Consider the following 15,222-nt stretch of genomic DNA (forward strand, 5'->3'; position numbering starts at 1 on the left):
ATGTTGTACACAGAAGAGGGGAACAAAACTTTTATGCAGATGTGTTTCCAGTGTGCCTTCCTGAGGCACAGTGTATGGTGCAGGGCAGTGTCCTCAAAAGAGAAAACTAGAGAGCTCAAGGCAGACAGGGTCGTCAAAGGAGATTGGAAGATGCCACCTCAAAATATTCCACTTTGCATTAAGGATTATTTTTGAGCTGAAAGCAATTAAGAAACAGTATATTCAGAAGGAGCTCTCTGCCCTTCTTCTTTCTACTTAAAAGCAGGGCATGAATTTCCATTTGTAAAAATGTCCTTCTCTCCCAAACTAGAAAGAGGACTATTCCAGAGACAACTCTTGTCACCTGAGAGGACTTGAGATGGCATAACAAACCTTACTAAACAACCCTTTCTTACCATATATTTCCAAGTTACCTTTCCATAACATACATTTCCACCCCACCCCCACCCAAGAAGCCCTAACCCCCTCGTCCTTTGTCTAGCCTTTTCTCCACACTTTATCACCCCTTGTTAAGATGGTTTGTGAGCTCCAACTTTTAACCATCTCTTTGAGTTACTCATCTCTGAGTTCTTCTGCATGTATAGGCATTGCATGAATAAATAAACTTTTTTTCTCCTGTTAATCTTTGTTTTGTTAGTTTAATTTCCATACCTCAGCTACTGAACCTAAGAGGATTGAGGAAAGGTTTTTTTTTGTTTGTTTGATTTCTTTTTCCCCCCCTCCTCTACATAGTACAGAGAGAAAGGCTGCTTTCAGTTCCACTTTCAGAGGTCCTTTTCCTTTGTATGTAACTCGAATGCCAAGGGAAAACATTGTCTATTTCTTTTTCTATCAAGGACCACTTAACATTTAAAATATGGGACTAGTTCTCCCTCCCCACTATTCATTCCCATAATCATTATAAACCTATTATCTGTCATAAGTGGATAATGATGGCCAGTGGGGCAGAGGACAGCTTGCCTATGGAGAAAAGGGACAGAGGAGTTGAAGCAAATCGTTTCTCCAGCTGTTTGGTGTTTCTTTCCCATTGATCTGCCTTTTGGCCTCTACTGATCCATCTGTCAGGCTCTTTCAGTTTGTGGCGGCACACAGTTCACCAGGGCAATCGTGCTAGTTTTCCCACTACACAGATCCTATAGAACATCCTCATAGGCTTAACTTTTTATTCTCTTAATAGGGTTTGCTGGTGTAACAGAAAGTCTAGAAATAAGATAAAAGGGTTTAAAGCCATTCAGGGACCCAAAGCTAAAACTATATGGAAAATTCAGCAGAAAAAAATGTGTGAGGTATTTGGGAATTTTATGAACTCCAAGACCTAATCAAGCTGCCTGGAAAAACAGGGAGAGATGTAACAGATCTTTAAGAGACTTTAGTGAGATGAGTTTCCAACACAGACACGTAGCACTTTGGGCTTAGAACAATGTGTAGCAACAGACAGATTTCTAGATGGGAATCAAGAGTGGTTTTTTTCCATTGTCTTGGAGACATGACCCAAAGATAAGAAGGAGACATTCAGCAGAATGATAAAGACAATTTCAACTTGCTCAGGGGTTATAGAGTCACATCTGACATGCAGATTTTGGTAACTAACTACCAAGTGAGAAGTGACTCCTTTTTTTCATTTAATTCACTCAACTATAAACAATCTCTTTGACATGCATATTAAGGTTGTAGAATCTTGGTACTGGAATAAAGTAAACCGATCAGCAGTGAAGCAGGAACATTGTAGAATTCTCCACTCATTCCCTAGGTAGGGAGAACCACAAGGCAGAGTGGTTGGAAGGTCTAGCCTACACTTCCCTTTAGTGATTCTTAAATTTTAGCTTGCACAAGAATTATTATATCAAGGAGTTTATTACACAAATTCATGCAGCTTATATTTACTGGGCAAATTGGACTAGACTTGGTTTTATCGCCAGTAGCTCTGATGAGATGTCCGTCATGGAAAGTATGCATGCAGCCGACACCATGAATGAGATGCTTGTGTGCCCTGGTGATGTAACTGTGTTCAGGATGTGCACCCTGCCATGAGAGTGCTCCAGGTGTGGTAGGGGGAGGTTGAACAGAAGACTCAAGTGCCCTGAGTGCTGTGCCTGGGGAAGCAAAGACTCTAGGAGATTGCGTTTGTTGACTGAAATTTAGAAATGCATTTCCATGTCAGTTACGCCTGACCAAGCCCTGGGCCTGCGTGTTGATGTTTCTTGGAGAATCTGATGAGACTGTTTGTCTTATGTGAAGTTCAGGCATGGGTTTCCCTGATCATTAGTAATCTGCCCAGAGAACTTGGTAGCTCACAACTTAACTGGAGGGTGATTTTGGCTCGCAGAGGACTTTTGGCAATGTCTGGAGACATTTCTGACTGTCACAGCTAAAGAGGAGTATTGACCTCTAGTAGGTAGAGGCCAGGGATGCTGCGAACCATCTTACAATGTACAGGACAGCCCCACAGCAAAGGACTATGGCCCCAAACGCTAACAGTGCCAAGGGCAAGAAAACCTGAGCTACAAACTTTCTCTTCTGAATTACATCAGTAGCAACAGTGACGATATATAGAAGCCTCAGAGCTAACTGTTCCCTCCTGGAAATATAAATTCAAGAGGATAAAATGTGGACTTCTGAGGATAACGATGTGGTTCAGATTATTCATTCTGCACTTGTGCACCTGACTCTACCCATGGGAGCCTGGCTGCACCCTGTCTGTGCCATTTGTTAACGTGGGGAAAACTGATGAGGTCTAATTTGGCTGGTTAAGTGAGTTCCCAAGGGATGAACCCTCGCCTCTTTGCTCTCAATGGCTGCTTTATACACTGCTCTAATGTTGTTCTCCACAGAGACACAGGGAGAACTGCATTATTCTATTCTCACCTGTTCAACAGGTTTTGTCTGAAGAGTCTTTGAGAAATAAATATCAGTTAAAAAGGAAAAAAAGCACGCTCGGCCTTTGATTCCTGGAAGGCCAGATGACCTCTTTCAGTGTAATTCTAGACTATTTTGTGTAGAGTTGGGAGGAAGGCGCTCAAAATGCATTTTTATTTCTATTATCTACTCTCTTAACCACCAAGATTATGTGTTCTTTGTTTTGAATAGTGTTACCTGATATTTATACTGAGTCTGTTTTCACATTAGAACCTGTTTTCTTAACTCTTACTCTAGGAAGTGTAATTGAATCTAGATCTTGAATTGCAGTGACTTGGTACAGATAAAATACACTGTCCTTGGAATTCTCAAGTGAATTAAAAGAGTGTAGAGACTATGAAGAAGTCTGTCCCAGTGCAGATTGTCTGCTTGTATTTGTACCTAGGAGATCCATAATTTATGGAGCAAGTCCCTGTTGTTGAATATTAAATTGTTGTCAAGTTTGGGGAATTACAACCAAAACAGCAATTGGCATTGTTATGGTTAAGTTAATAATTATTTCTTGAGGAAGCATCCTAGAAAAGTAAAATCACTCAAAGGGAACACAGAATTTTAAGGCTTTTGGTACAGTCTGCCAAAAGTACCTCTGGAAAGTTGTACCAATTTATATTCTGAATAGGTGTGCATGGACATGGACTTCCTTCTTTAGAAGTCACGACCAAGAGTTAGGGTAGGAGTGTCTAGGGGGGACAAGAGTACGGTCAATGAACCTACCAAGTTATGATCCAACAGCTGCTGGAACTCATTCTCTTATTACTCTAGCTCTTACTTGCTTGGCTTTGGCCACTCACCTGTTTCTGGAACATACAAGGCATGCTTCTGCCTCAGGGCCTTTGCTCTTGCTGTTTGAGAAATAGAATATTGCCTACCATATTGGTAAACAAAGAATCTAGCTACCACATGACAGCCACCCTGATTGTGAGCCCTGAGGGCACTCAGGAAGGAAACAAAGAACGCTTGCCATCTAGCAGTCATCAGACTGCAGCCAACCCCTATGGTGCAGCTTGAGGAAACTCTGGATGAGGAAACACTACTGGCCCCAGATAGCTGAGGTGCATATCAAAGGAATGATTTCAGTGAGCCCAGACTCTTGCATCTTCCCATGCATAGAAAAGCATTAAATTCTTTAACTTGAGGTATCTAGTTTTCTTTTATTAACAGTAATCTTTGTTCTGACTTCCTGGTGTTGTTGCAAAAACTCCTATATATCCTGGCTCCCCCCTTCCTCTTCAGAGCAGTTTGCTCAGGGTTATTTAAGATGCTGCCTCAGGGCTTGAAGTCCTAAGAATGTCCAATCAATAAAACATAACTCTCAACTTTTAGGTTGTGCATTTTTTTTTCAGTCGACGTGTTCCCTTGGCCTGTGACATGATTCCTCCAGATGTCCACATGGCTCACTGCCTCACTTCTCATAGGTCTTTACTCAGATGCTGTGTCTCACTGATGCTTTCCCTGGTTTCCCTATTTAAGACTGCAGTCCTGCCCCTCCCACAGAGATATACTCACATGCTTCAGATTCTCCTTCCCTGATTCATTTCTGTCCATGTCCCTTGACGCCACCTAACGTGTAGGTTTGCTGCTGTATCCCCAGCACTGAGAACAGGGCTGGTACAGAGTAGGGCTCAGTAATTATTTGTTGAACGAGCTGTTGAACCACTGCTTTGAAGATTTGCCTCTGCTGGTTAGCACTCATTATCGTCACACCAGGCTGTCTTCATCATCCTTGGCCAAAGGGACAGCGGTTCTGTTTTGCGTCATTTCCTTTACTTGTCAGCTCTGGTGAAGTTAGTTATTCATATAACTGCTGGTGTTGTTATGACTAACTGCCATTAGGCTGCCATTATTAACTCTGCTATCTCTGTCATCTTAGTCACGCCCAATGGCCACTGAGCTCGGGGGATAGTAACTGACAAGGTCCACTCTGGTTTGATAAAGAACCAAAGGCACATGTTTGATTAGCATCTTCATACAGAGATCAATTTCTGGAAAAAGGCTAAGAACCCAGTAGAAAAAAGGCCAAGTATTTGGACAGTTCACAGAAAAGTAGACATGGAACTTTGCATCTTTATATTCAACCTCTCTCACAATAAGAGAAATAGACATTGAAAGTACATTGAGGACTTCCCTGGTGGTGCAGTGGTTAAGAATCTGCCTGCCAATGCGGGGGACACAGGTTTGAGCCCTGGTCTGGGAAGATCCCACATGCTGTGGAGCAACTAAGCCCGCGCGCCACAACTACTGAGCCTGCGTGCCGCGGCTACTGAAGCCCGCGCGCCTAGAGCCCATGCTCCGCAGCAAGAGAAGCCACCACAATGAGAAACCCGCGCACCGTAACGAAGAGTAGCCCCGGCTCGCTGCAACTAGAGAAAGCCCGCACGCAGCAATGTAGACCCAACGCAGGCAAAAATAAATAAATAAATAAAAATAAAAGGAAAGTATGTTGAGATACATTTTTTTCCAATGCATCAGGTGTGCAAAAGTTCAATCTGTTGGTGAGTCTGTGTGTAAAGAGGCAAGCCTCATCCATTGCTAAAGGGAATATAGATTGGTGCAACTCTCACTATGGAGATATACTTGGAGATGGCTATCAAAATCTAAAACTGCCTATGCTCTTTGACCCACAATTTTGCTTCTGTGAATCTACTGTAAAAATATACTTGCACATGAGCAAAATGATGTATGCATAAGATTTTTCACCAGAGGCTTGTTTATAACAGCCAAAGGTGAGAGATCACCCAGTGGCCCACGGCAGGGGACTGGTTCTTCAGATAAGATACTGGGAAGTTGCTTCATAGCACAGGGAGATCAGCTTGATGCTTTGTGATGACCTAGAGGAGTGGGATAGGGAGGGTGGGAGGGAGGCTTAAGAGGGAGGGGATATGGGGATATACATATAACTGATTCACTTTGTTGTAAACAGAAACTAACATAACATTGTAAAGCAATTATACTCCAGTAAAGATGTAAAAAAAAAAATAAAAGGCTGATAAACATAAAAAAAGAAATCAAATAAAATATTAAAAAAAAAGATACAAAGAACAACTATGCAGCTGTAGAAGGAACCAGGACACAAAATTTGTATTAATATAGAAGGATTTAGAAGATACATGAAATGAAAAAAAACCAGGGTATAGAATGCTGCCTTTTATGTAAAGAAAGTGGGAAATATAATATGCTTTTGCATTTGACTTATATACCTGAAGAAGTTCTGGAGCAATACATAAAAAACTGGTAACAGTGGCTAGCTGGAGGGGTGGGGATGGAAGTGAATATTGGGTGGATGTATCATTTCAGGAGGGAGTTTCTACACTGTCTTTACATGCACACACACACATGCACACACGTTCAAGTTTTGAATCACCTGAGTGTTTTACCTGTTCAAAAATATTGTTTTTATTTATTTATTTATTATTTTGTTTTAATTTATTTATTTTATTTATTTACTTTTGACTGCGTTGGGTCTTTGTTGCTGCACGCAGGCTTTCTCTAGTTGCAGTGAGCTCGGGCTCTAGAGCGCAGTCTCAGTAGTTGTGGAGCACGGGCTTAGTTGCTCCGCGGCATGTGGGATCTTCCCGGACTAGGGCTCGAACCCGTGTCCCCTGCATTGGCAGGCGGATTCTTAACCACTGAGCCACCAGGGAAGCCCCCCAAAATATTAAGTTAAAAAAGTTATCCTAAAAGAAACGAGTGAGTCTGGGAGAGAGAGGCAGCAGAGGATAATCTTACTTCCTTTGTGTAAGCAACACTATTCATTCCAGTGAGAATTCAAGGTCTGTTCTGAATGCTGTACTAGGCGCTACAATTACTTTTCTTCTCATCTTGTGAACTGGCCTTGGGGAGCGAGTGTGTGTGCATGTGTGTGAACCTTGGGGCATTGCGCCTTCCTTATGATATCTTGGTTGCTATAGTGCAGAGGAGCTCTATTTGTGACACACAGAAAACATTTTAAAGATATGCTGCTTCCTGGCCATGACTTCCTGGACAATCTGTCCTTCCGAAGGCTGCTGAGCACGCGGAGTTTGCATGTACTTCTGGGCAGAGTGAGCCAGGCTCATTCAGACCCTGGGCACCATTCAGAGTAGAAGCAGGCAGTAAGGGACGCCTTGCTTCCCACTGAGGCCTTGGGAGGCTGTTGCCTCTCCGGGGCCTCATCTCCAACTCCAGGGCATTGGCACCGTCCCCTCCTTTGCCTTCTGTCCTCTGGAGCCACCCGTGAATGGTGCAGTTGGCACCCTGTGTCTTCTGCACCCAGAGCCGTTTCTTGTACCAAAACCACCAGTGAAAACAGGAAGTGATAAAACAAAATTCGCCCTGCATCTGCACTGAGCGACTTCTCTTTCTCTTTTTGTCATTCCTCATTAGGTATAGACACGTGCGGCCATCTACACTGTAGGATCCCGCTTCCACCGGCTTTGGACATTGCGGGGATTTGCAATGCCACCACCTGCGGACATCGTCAAGGTGGCCATAGAATGGCCGGGTGCCTACCCCAAGCTCATGGAAATCGACCAGGTTAGTAATACTGGCAGTCGTTTAGGGGTTATTTTAGTTTCCCTTCTATTCTGAATTTACACAGACTTCAGATAGCTCTTTTTTCTCCTGTTCTCTCTCTGGCTGTGTTGAAAAATTGGTGCGATAATAGTTGCAGTGTAGTTTGATTTCTGTACCACATGCAGTGGCGATGGATGGGGTTTTTATACTCATCCAACATCTACTTGGAGTGTGTCAATACAGGGTTTGTGTCTGAAGCTGTGAGGGAGGCAGGAGGGACAAGAGGACTAGACTCTGGGCAGTTGACACAGTGGAGGCCGTCCCAGCCCTGCCTTGCAGAGACTCATGACTATGTGCTGATTGTTTTATCGTAGACAACACAAATCTTAATTTTTGGAATCACTCTTCTCTTTGGTTTTTGCATAAGCAGCCAACAAGTATGTTGCTACTTTGTCACATTAATAGTTTGGTCATGCGTGGATGGATCTAGAGACTGTCATACAGAGTGAAGTAAGTCAGAAAGAGGAAAACAAATATCGTATATTAACGCGTATATGTGGAACCTAGAAAAATGGTACAGATGAACTGGTTTTCAGGGCAGAAATTGAGACACAGATGGAGAGAACAAACATATGGACACCAAGGGGGGGAAGTGGCGGGGGGTGGTGGTGGTGGTGGTGGTGTGATGAATTGGGCGATTGGGATTGACATGTATACACTGATGTGTATGAAATGGATGACTAGTAAGAACCTGCTGTATAAAAAAAAATAGTTTGATCATGAAATTAGTGTAGAGGAATGAGTCTTGGATCCTAGCCGGCTGTAATTTTATTATTAGAGTAAAGTGCAGTCTGGGTCTAGTATATTGTCTGGTATGTAATAAATACTCAGTACATTTTTAGTGAATGAAAAAATGTCAAGAAGATTCTTAAAATGGTTTTACCTGTGGAGGCATCGTTTAGTTTGTGTACTGACAGTCTTATGATGTAACTCTCATTTACTATTGATTACAGGCTATCTCAGGAAGGTGGTTTTTGTCATTGTAAACGATTTAAAGTAAAAAAAAAAATTGAGGCCTAGTGTATGCTTAAGGGTTTCATGAAGCATATAGTATAGGATTCTAGATGGCTTTCTACATTTTTGAAATTAGGGTACCATGGCAACTCCACTTTTTATGTTCTTGATATTATTTTATGATCTATACTTTTCTGATACTATTTTATGATCTATACATTTTTTCTGGTCAGATTTTATTATCTGATTGAAGACCACTGCAAAATTTACATGGCATTGTGTGGACCCAAAGGATTCATTAGAATAAATTATAAAGGTCAAATAAGAATTAGTTGAGTTTGAGCATGAATGTAAGAAAGGTACATTTTTAGGTTTGTTTTCAAAAAAGGTGTCGTCAGACCAGCATGTCATAGTCATTTTAACTGTTCTCTGAGGCAGATTTTGTTGACTTCAGAAGCAACCCATGAAAGTAGAGAAGCCCGCCCAGTAATTTTATATACATTTGTATCAGACAACAGTTGTTTACCTTTTTTTCACATGCTGTTTGAGAGAGGATATGTGTTGAATGTTACTTTAAAATATGGCTGGACTACTTGGTGAAGTCTGAATGTTGTTAAAATTAGGTTTGTCTACAACCCAAGAGAACAATGGTTCAAAGAGATAGAAGTTGGCCTCTCAAGTCCACATGGCAGTCCCGGGCTGGCATGATGCTCCAGTGTCATGGACCCAGGCCCCTTCTGTCTTGTTGCTTTGCCTTCTCCATAGGTGGGGCTGAGGACCCGTTGCTTGAGCATCACCTGAGAGCTCAGTAGATATGCAGAGTCTCAGACCCTACCCAGACCTCCTGACCCAGATGTGCGTTTTAACAAGATCCCCAGGGGATTCCTTGTGTAGTTAAGTCTGAGAAATGCTGAGCTGGATACCAGGTACCCAAGCCCAAGGCCACATCAGAACCACCTGGGGCACTTGTTCAAATGTTCTCTGGGGCCCCAGCCCCAGAGATTCTAAGTCAGTGGTTTAGGTAGACTATTTCTTTTTGCTTCTGCCATGGCCCAGGGTGTTTGGAAACCTCTTCTTTAAGACAGTAGCTCTTGATACATACTCTTAGGGGCCTGTGGAGTCAGTATCTTGTTCCTGCCTTTGGGGATGGCCTTTGCTGTATGTGTGTCTTAATAATTTTTTTTTAAATATTCTTTTTATTTTGGAACAAGTTTAAATTTATAGACGAATTACGAAGATTGTATAGAGAGTTTTTTATACCTTTCACTGAGTTTCTCCTGATGTTAACATCTTAATATAACTGCAGTACATTTGCCAAAACTATGGTAGATTACTAGTAACCGAACTACAAAATTTATTAGGATTTCATCAATTTTTCCACTACTGTCCTTCTGTTACAGGATCCAGTGCAGGAATACCAACTGCATCGTGATGTTTCATGTTCCCTTTGTCTTCTTCAGTCTTTGACAATTTCTAAGTCTTTCCCTTGTTTTTCATGGCCTGATAGTTTTGAAGAGTAACTTTACTTCAGTACAATTTCACACGCAGAAACGACAAGAATAGTACAGAGGAATTCCTGTCTACCTTTTATCTAGAGTCACTAATTATTAATATTCTGCTTCATTTGCTTTATTGTTTTTTCTCTCTCTAGTATACCTATCCCCTTTTGAACCATTTGAGGGTGACTTAGGAGCATCACCTCTGTTTACCCCTAAATACTCAATGTGTCCTTCTTAAGAACAAAATCATTCTCTTACATAACCACAGTCTCTTTAAAGAAACCAGAAAATCGAACATTAGTTCAACATTATCATCTAATTCAAAGCCCAAAGCCCATATTCAAATTTCATCAAGTATCCCAATAAGGTCCTTGATAGGTATTTTCCTCACAGTCTGACATCCCTCCAGGATCATGTATTACATTTATTGCCATGTCTCTCTGGTCTTCATGGATCTAGAATGGTTCCTTAGTCTTTCTTCATCTTTTGTGACCTTGATAGTATTATAGAGTACAGGACAGCTGTTTTGTGGAATGTCCTTCCGTTTGGGTTTCTCCGATGTTTCCTTCCAATTAGATTCAGGTTTTGCATTTTTGGCAGACAGGCAAGAGAGATGAAGTTGTGTCCTCTTCAGGGCATCATATCAAGAGGCACATGAAGTTTCCTTGTCTCCTTCTTGGTGATGGTTCTGCATTTATACGTGATAATATTGAGGTTCATAGAAGTTAGATGATTTCCTCGTTAGTGAGACCAGGACAGAAACCCAGGCCTCCTGTACTTTGAAGACTGAACTTTTAAACCGTTGGCTAAATTGTAGGGCTCCTGCTAATGCCATAGGGAGACCTCCCCAAAGAGTTAGAGACCCAGTCCCTTTTTGCCCTGCAGCCGCTGAAGTTGGAGAGTGGCAGTTTTGGTATCAGGTGCTGTTTCTTTTTTCTTTTTAAGATTTATTTATTATTTATTTATTTATTTAATTAATTTATTTTTGGCTGCTTTGGGTCTTAGCTGCAGCACGCAGGATCTTCGTTGAGGCATGTGGGATCTTTCATTGTGGCGCGCGGGCTTCTCTTCAGTTGTGGCGTGTGGGTTTTCTCCCTCTAGTTGTGGCACACGGGTTCCAGAGTGCGTGGGCTCTGTAGTTGTGGCGCACAGGCTCCAGGGCACATGGGCTCTGTAGTTTGTGGCGCACACGCTCTCTAGTTGAGGCACGTGAGCTCAGTAGTTCTGGCGCACAGGTTTAGTTGCCTTGCAGCACGTGGGATCTTAGTTCCCTGACCAGGGATCAAACCCGCGTCCCTTGCATTGGAAGGCAGATTCTTTACCACTGGGCCACCAGGGAGGTCCCCAAGTGCTGTTTCTTGATCCAGTTGGAAGTTGGCACAAGAATTGGAAATGTATTTGCACAAACAAGGAAGACTTGAGCAGTGATTATTACTGGGGTTTTCTCCTAATCTTCTACCTTGTTCAATAAAGGTCACACCACCTGTTTCTCTCCCATTGCACATTACCTTTGCTCCTTTGGTCTTAGCTACCATTTCACTAAAAGGAATTTCAGGCATTGCTGCCCCATCTTCTCCCCAAACCTCCAGTACCCCTCCACTTGTCACACTGTGTTGTCCTTGTCAATCAGCTTAAACCAGTGGTCCTCAACCTTGTGTGTGCCCAAGAGTCACCCGGGGAGCTGGTGAGAAATGCACATCCCCAGCCCAGCTGCAGAGACTGGGATTCTGCCGACCAGGGATGGGTCCTTAATCTGGTTTGTGACGAGCATTAGGTGAGTCCGAAGCAGGGCCTCCCACACTGCATCATGCAGGGGCTCGTGAGAAACAGCCATGAGCCCGAGTTACTCCATTTTTGAATACTGTTTCTCTAGTGCCTGGGGAACAACCTTCCTTAAGAAGTAAATATTTAATTAATGAATGACCAGGAGAGGGAGCTTCCTGAGTGGGGATCAGTTCTGCTCAGCCAGGGCCCATGAGGTTCAAGGGGATGTCAGCTTGGAGTGGATTGGTTTACCTTCCTTCTGAATTTTGAGGAGACAATTCTGTGTTTCCACTCCACAGGAAAAGCCCCGAGGAGCTTCTCACAACTGGAGTTTGCTGTCATATGAGGCTCTCGGAAGAGCTGTCAGCTAGCTCTTTTGCTCACGGCGGCAGCCTCTGCACCTGCCTTCACTGTCTGTTGTTGGCTTTGAACCTCAGGAGCCACTTGAGGCTGTAGGTGATGATTGTCTGGATACACAGAGCCAGAAAGGCTCCCCATCCACTCTTCCTGTTAACCTAATATTTTTTGAACAGCATATTTCTTAGTCAAGAGTGTCAAAACCCTAGCGCTTTTTTTTTTTTTTGGCGGTACACGGGCTTCTCACTGTTGTGGCCTCTCCCGTTGCGGAGCACAGGCTCTGGACGTGCAGGCTCAGTGGCCATGGCTCACGGGCCCAGCCGCTCCGTGGCATGTGGGGTCTTCCCAGACCGGGGCACGAACCCGTGTCCCCTGCATCGGCAGGCGGACTCTCAACCACTGCGCCACCAGGGAAGCCCCCCCCTAGCGCTTTTGACACGAGGCATAATGCTGAGAGGCAGTGTGTCCTAACAGACACAGTACGGGCTCTGGGACATTTAAATCTGGGTGTGGGCCCTGGAGCCCCCCATTCTGTAAGAACCCAGTTAGCCTCTATGAGCCTTGGTATCTTGGCCTGGTCAAGTCGAGATAATAATTTCCCACTTCTTTAATGATTGTGAAGATTAAAGAAAATATATGAAAAGAATACAGGACACTGCCAGCTCAGAGTAATTACTCAGTAAAGGCATTATTGCTGCTAGTTTAAGCAAGTCCTCATGAAATTAGAAAATTAGATGCTCTGATTTTTGTTTTTACTTGCCCTTCCATCATGCACAGTTTCCCACCTTTCTCCTTCTTTATCTGCCTAGCTTTGTAAATGTCTAGAAGGAGAAAAAATTAAAGGGCAAGTGGGAGGGAGGCATCAGCTAGTAATAAAGGAACATGCTAACTGGATATGCAGCCAATTCATGCTATGGAATATTCACTGGCTCCCTAGTACTCCTCCACAATATTTTCTCCCATCTCTTGGCCACCCACCAATATTCTGGGAAGCAGCCCCTCTGTTCCTTGCACATGCTCTTTGGTCCTCCAGTCTCTCCTGCCTCTGTCCTTCCCCCACATGCCTTTCTTTACGAGTACACTGAAGCCAGAAAGCCACTGCTCCCATCCATGCCTCAGAAGTTCTCTGCTATGTGTTTGCACACCTCCAAAGACCACTCGATGCTTTTGTCTCCTGTCATGCTGTCTTGCTTTTCCACTGCCAGCAGAGGAGGGAAGATGTGTCCCTACTCTCTTCCTAAGGCATTCAGCCTGTCCCAACCCCCATCTGTTTTGCTCCACCTGTGTTTTGACTTGTCCTCTCCCCTTACCTGAGGCTTTGCCCATCAAAATCCCCTTCATTTGTTCTTTTCTCCTCTGCTTTCAACAGGAAGCTCTTCTATACCTACCTTGGAAAATCTTCCTCTTGACCTAGTAACTCTCTTGCTGGAGTATAGTTTATTTTCTGTCTTTCCATTCCAAGCCGACCTAAGTGCTGTCAGTATATGTCATCCATGTTGCTTTGGCATCTACTTGATCTTAGTTGAATAACAATTTCCCTCCCTCTGGTGTTGCTGTCTTTGATGGTACCTATGCCCTCCCGTTTGCTAAATCGAGTGGTCCTCACTCTGTCTTGGTGTCACTCGGCAAAGCTGCTCGTTCGTATCTTCTTGAAACTACCCCCCTCCCTTCATTATGCTTCAGTTCTGAGATTCTCCCTCCTTGTCTGATTAGTCTTTGTGAATTTCCTGCATGGTTCCGTGTCTTTCTCCTTCTTTCTAAATCAGTCACAACCTCAGTGCTTAGCCCTCTGGTCTGCGTGTTCACCAGTGACACTCGTTGGCTCAGATTCCATGTTCTTTCATGGATTTAAGTGTAACTTCTCTCTGAATAATACCAGCTCTGGTCACCAGCTTGTCCTACTAACTGGTCATCAGTTCATCTCTCTGTTTAATGGATGCATTATTTCCCTCTATAAACCTTCAGTTGCCTACAGAATACAAGCAAATGGTTGGTAAAACTGCTCATATGTGAACCTGAAGTCTGATAGGTGTTACCAACTTTTGGAAGTTATTTCATGTAGAATGGGGTTCATTAGATGTGTTATTTATGGCCCCAAGTGTACACACTCCATCCTCTCCATACAACAAGATAGATCTCATCTCTAATCAAGAAAAGCCAGCATGGACCATCTTGGCAGGCAAGGAGGCCTGATCATCTCTCTTACTTGTGCATCAAACACTTGGGCAGACTGCTATGCTGCAAGTTCAGGCCCAGAGAGGATGATGGGAGGAGATGCGCGTTTTTCAGTCTTAGTTCTGCAGATCCTTCTCAAATGGTTCAGGGGCGAGGGGTGTGTGCCATTTGCTTCCAGGCTCTCCACGCTCACTCCTGCCACAGCAGCTGCAATTGACCTCTTTTCATTTTTAGATGCTTTGGGGAAAGAGTTTGTTCGAAGAAAGTATACCACAATTAAAAGAAAAAGTCGCGGATGATCCTCGAGCTTTCTAGTATCCCTGAGACTTGAGTCAGATTCCTTAGCTTGCCTTCATGTCCTGCCACGATTTCCCTTTACAGTATCCCAGGTTCAGGGTATTTGCGGGTGCTGCGTGCAGTTCTCAAGTACCCTCTTGCTTTGTAGAAGCTGCCCCTTTAGGAGTGTGTCCCTGCACATTTTTGCCCTTTTTTTTTTCATGTCTTGTAGTTTCTTTCTAACAGCCAGCCTGCTTGGATTCCTCCTGCACTCTCTTCCGCTCTCCGCTCCTCTAAATCCTGGCTTTGCTGGCACTGCGGAGAGCCTTCTTTCTGCTCAAGTCCTTTTTGATCATGTAATGTAGTTGTTTCTCCATCCTTCTTATACCATTTTCTTTGCCTGTAGATTTTATTTACAGTTAATATAACCTGTGCCTGATATTATTTACATGTGCCCATGTCTTTTGAAGTATATTATAAGATGTGGATTATAAATAGATTATAAGATGTTGTTATAAGCTCTTGGTGGTTAGCCTGATTTACACTACATTTGTATCCTGTGGTCCATCACAATGATCTCTATTTATGTGGGTCTACTTTTGGCTTGAATTGTGAGTAGTAAAGATAAGAATAAAACACTGGTTATTCTCCATTCTCCAAACAGAAAAAATTACAATAGCACTCCTTCTCGTACATGGTTGCAGATTTTATTTTTCTCAAAGAAACATAG

General features: G+C 43.3%; 1 protein-coding gene across 1 annotated transcript in view; it reads left to right on the plus strand.

The window, feature by feature from the left end:
* Positions 1 to 15,222, plus strand: part of ELMO1 (engulfment and cell motility 1) — a 541,972-nt gene that overhangs the window by 91,884 nt on the left and 434,866 nt on the right. The window contains exon 2 of the mRNA XM_082662078.1: positions 7,279 to 7,428. Coding sequence (XP_082518204.1) covers positions 7,351 to 7,428 — 78 coding nt within the window. The 5' untranslated portion in view covers positions 7,279 to 7,350. The remainder of the gene's footprint in view (positions 1 to 7,278; positions 7,429 to 15,222) is intronic.

The sequence above is a fragment of the Grampus griseus genome (genome assembly GCF_964374135.1).
Source record: "Grampus griseus genome assembly, chromosome: 9".
Taxonomy (NCBI): Eukaryota; Metazoa; Chordata; class Mammalia; order Artiodactyla; family Delphinidae; genus Grampus; species Grampus griseus.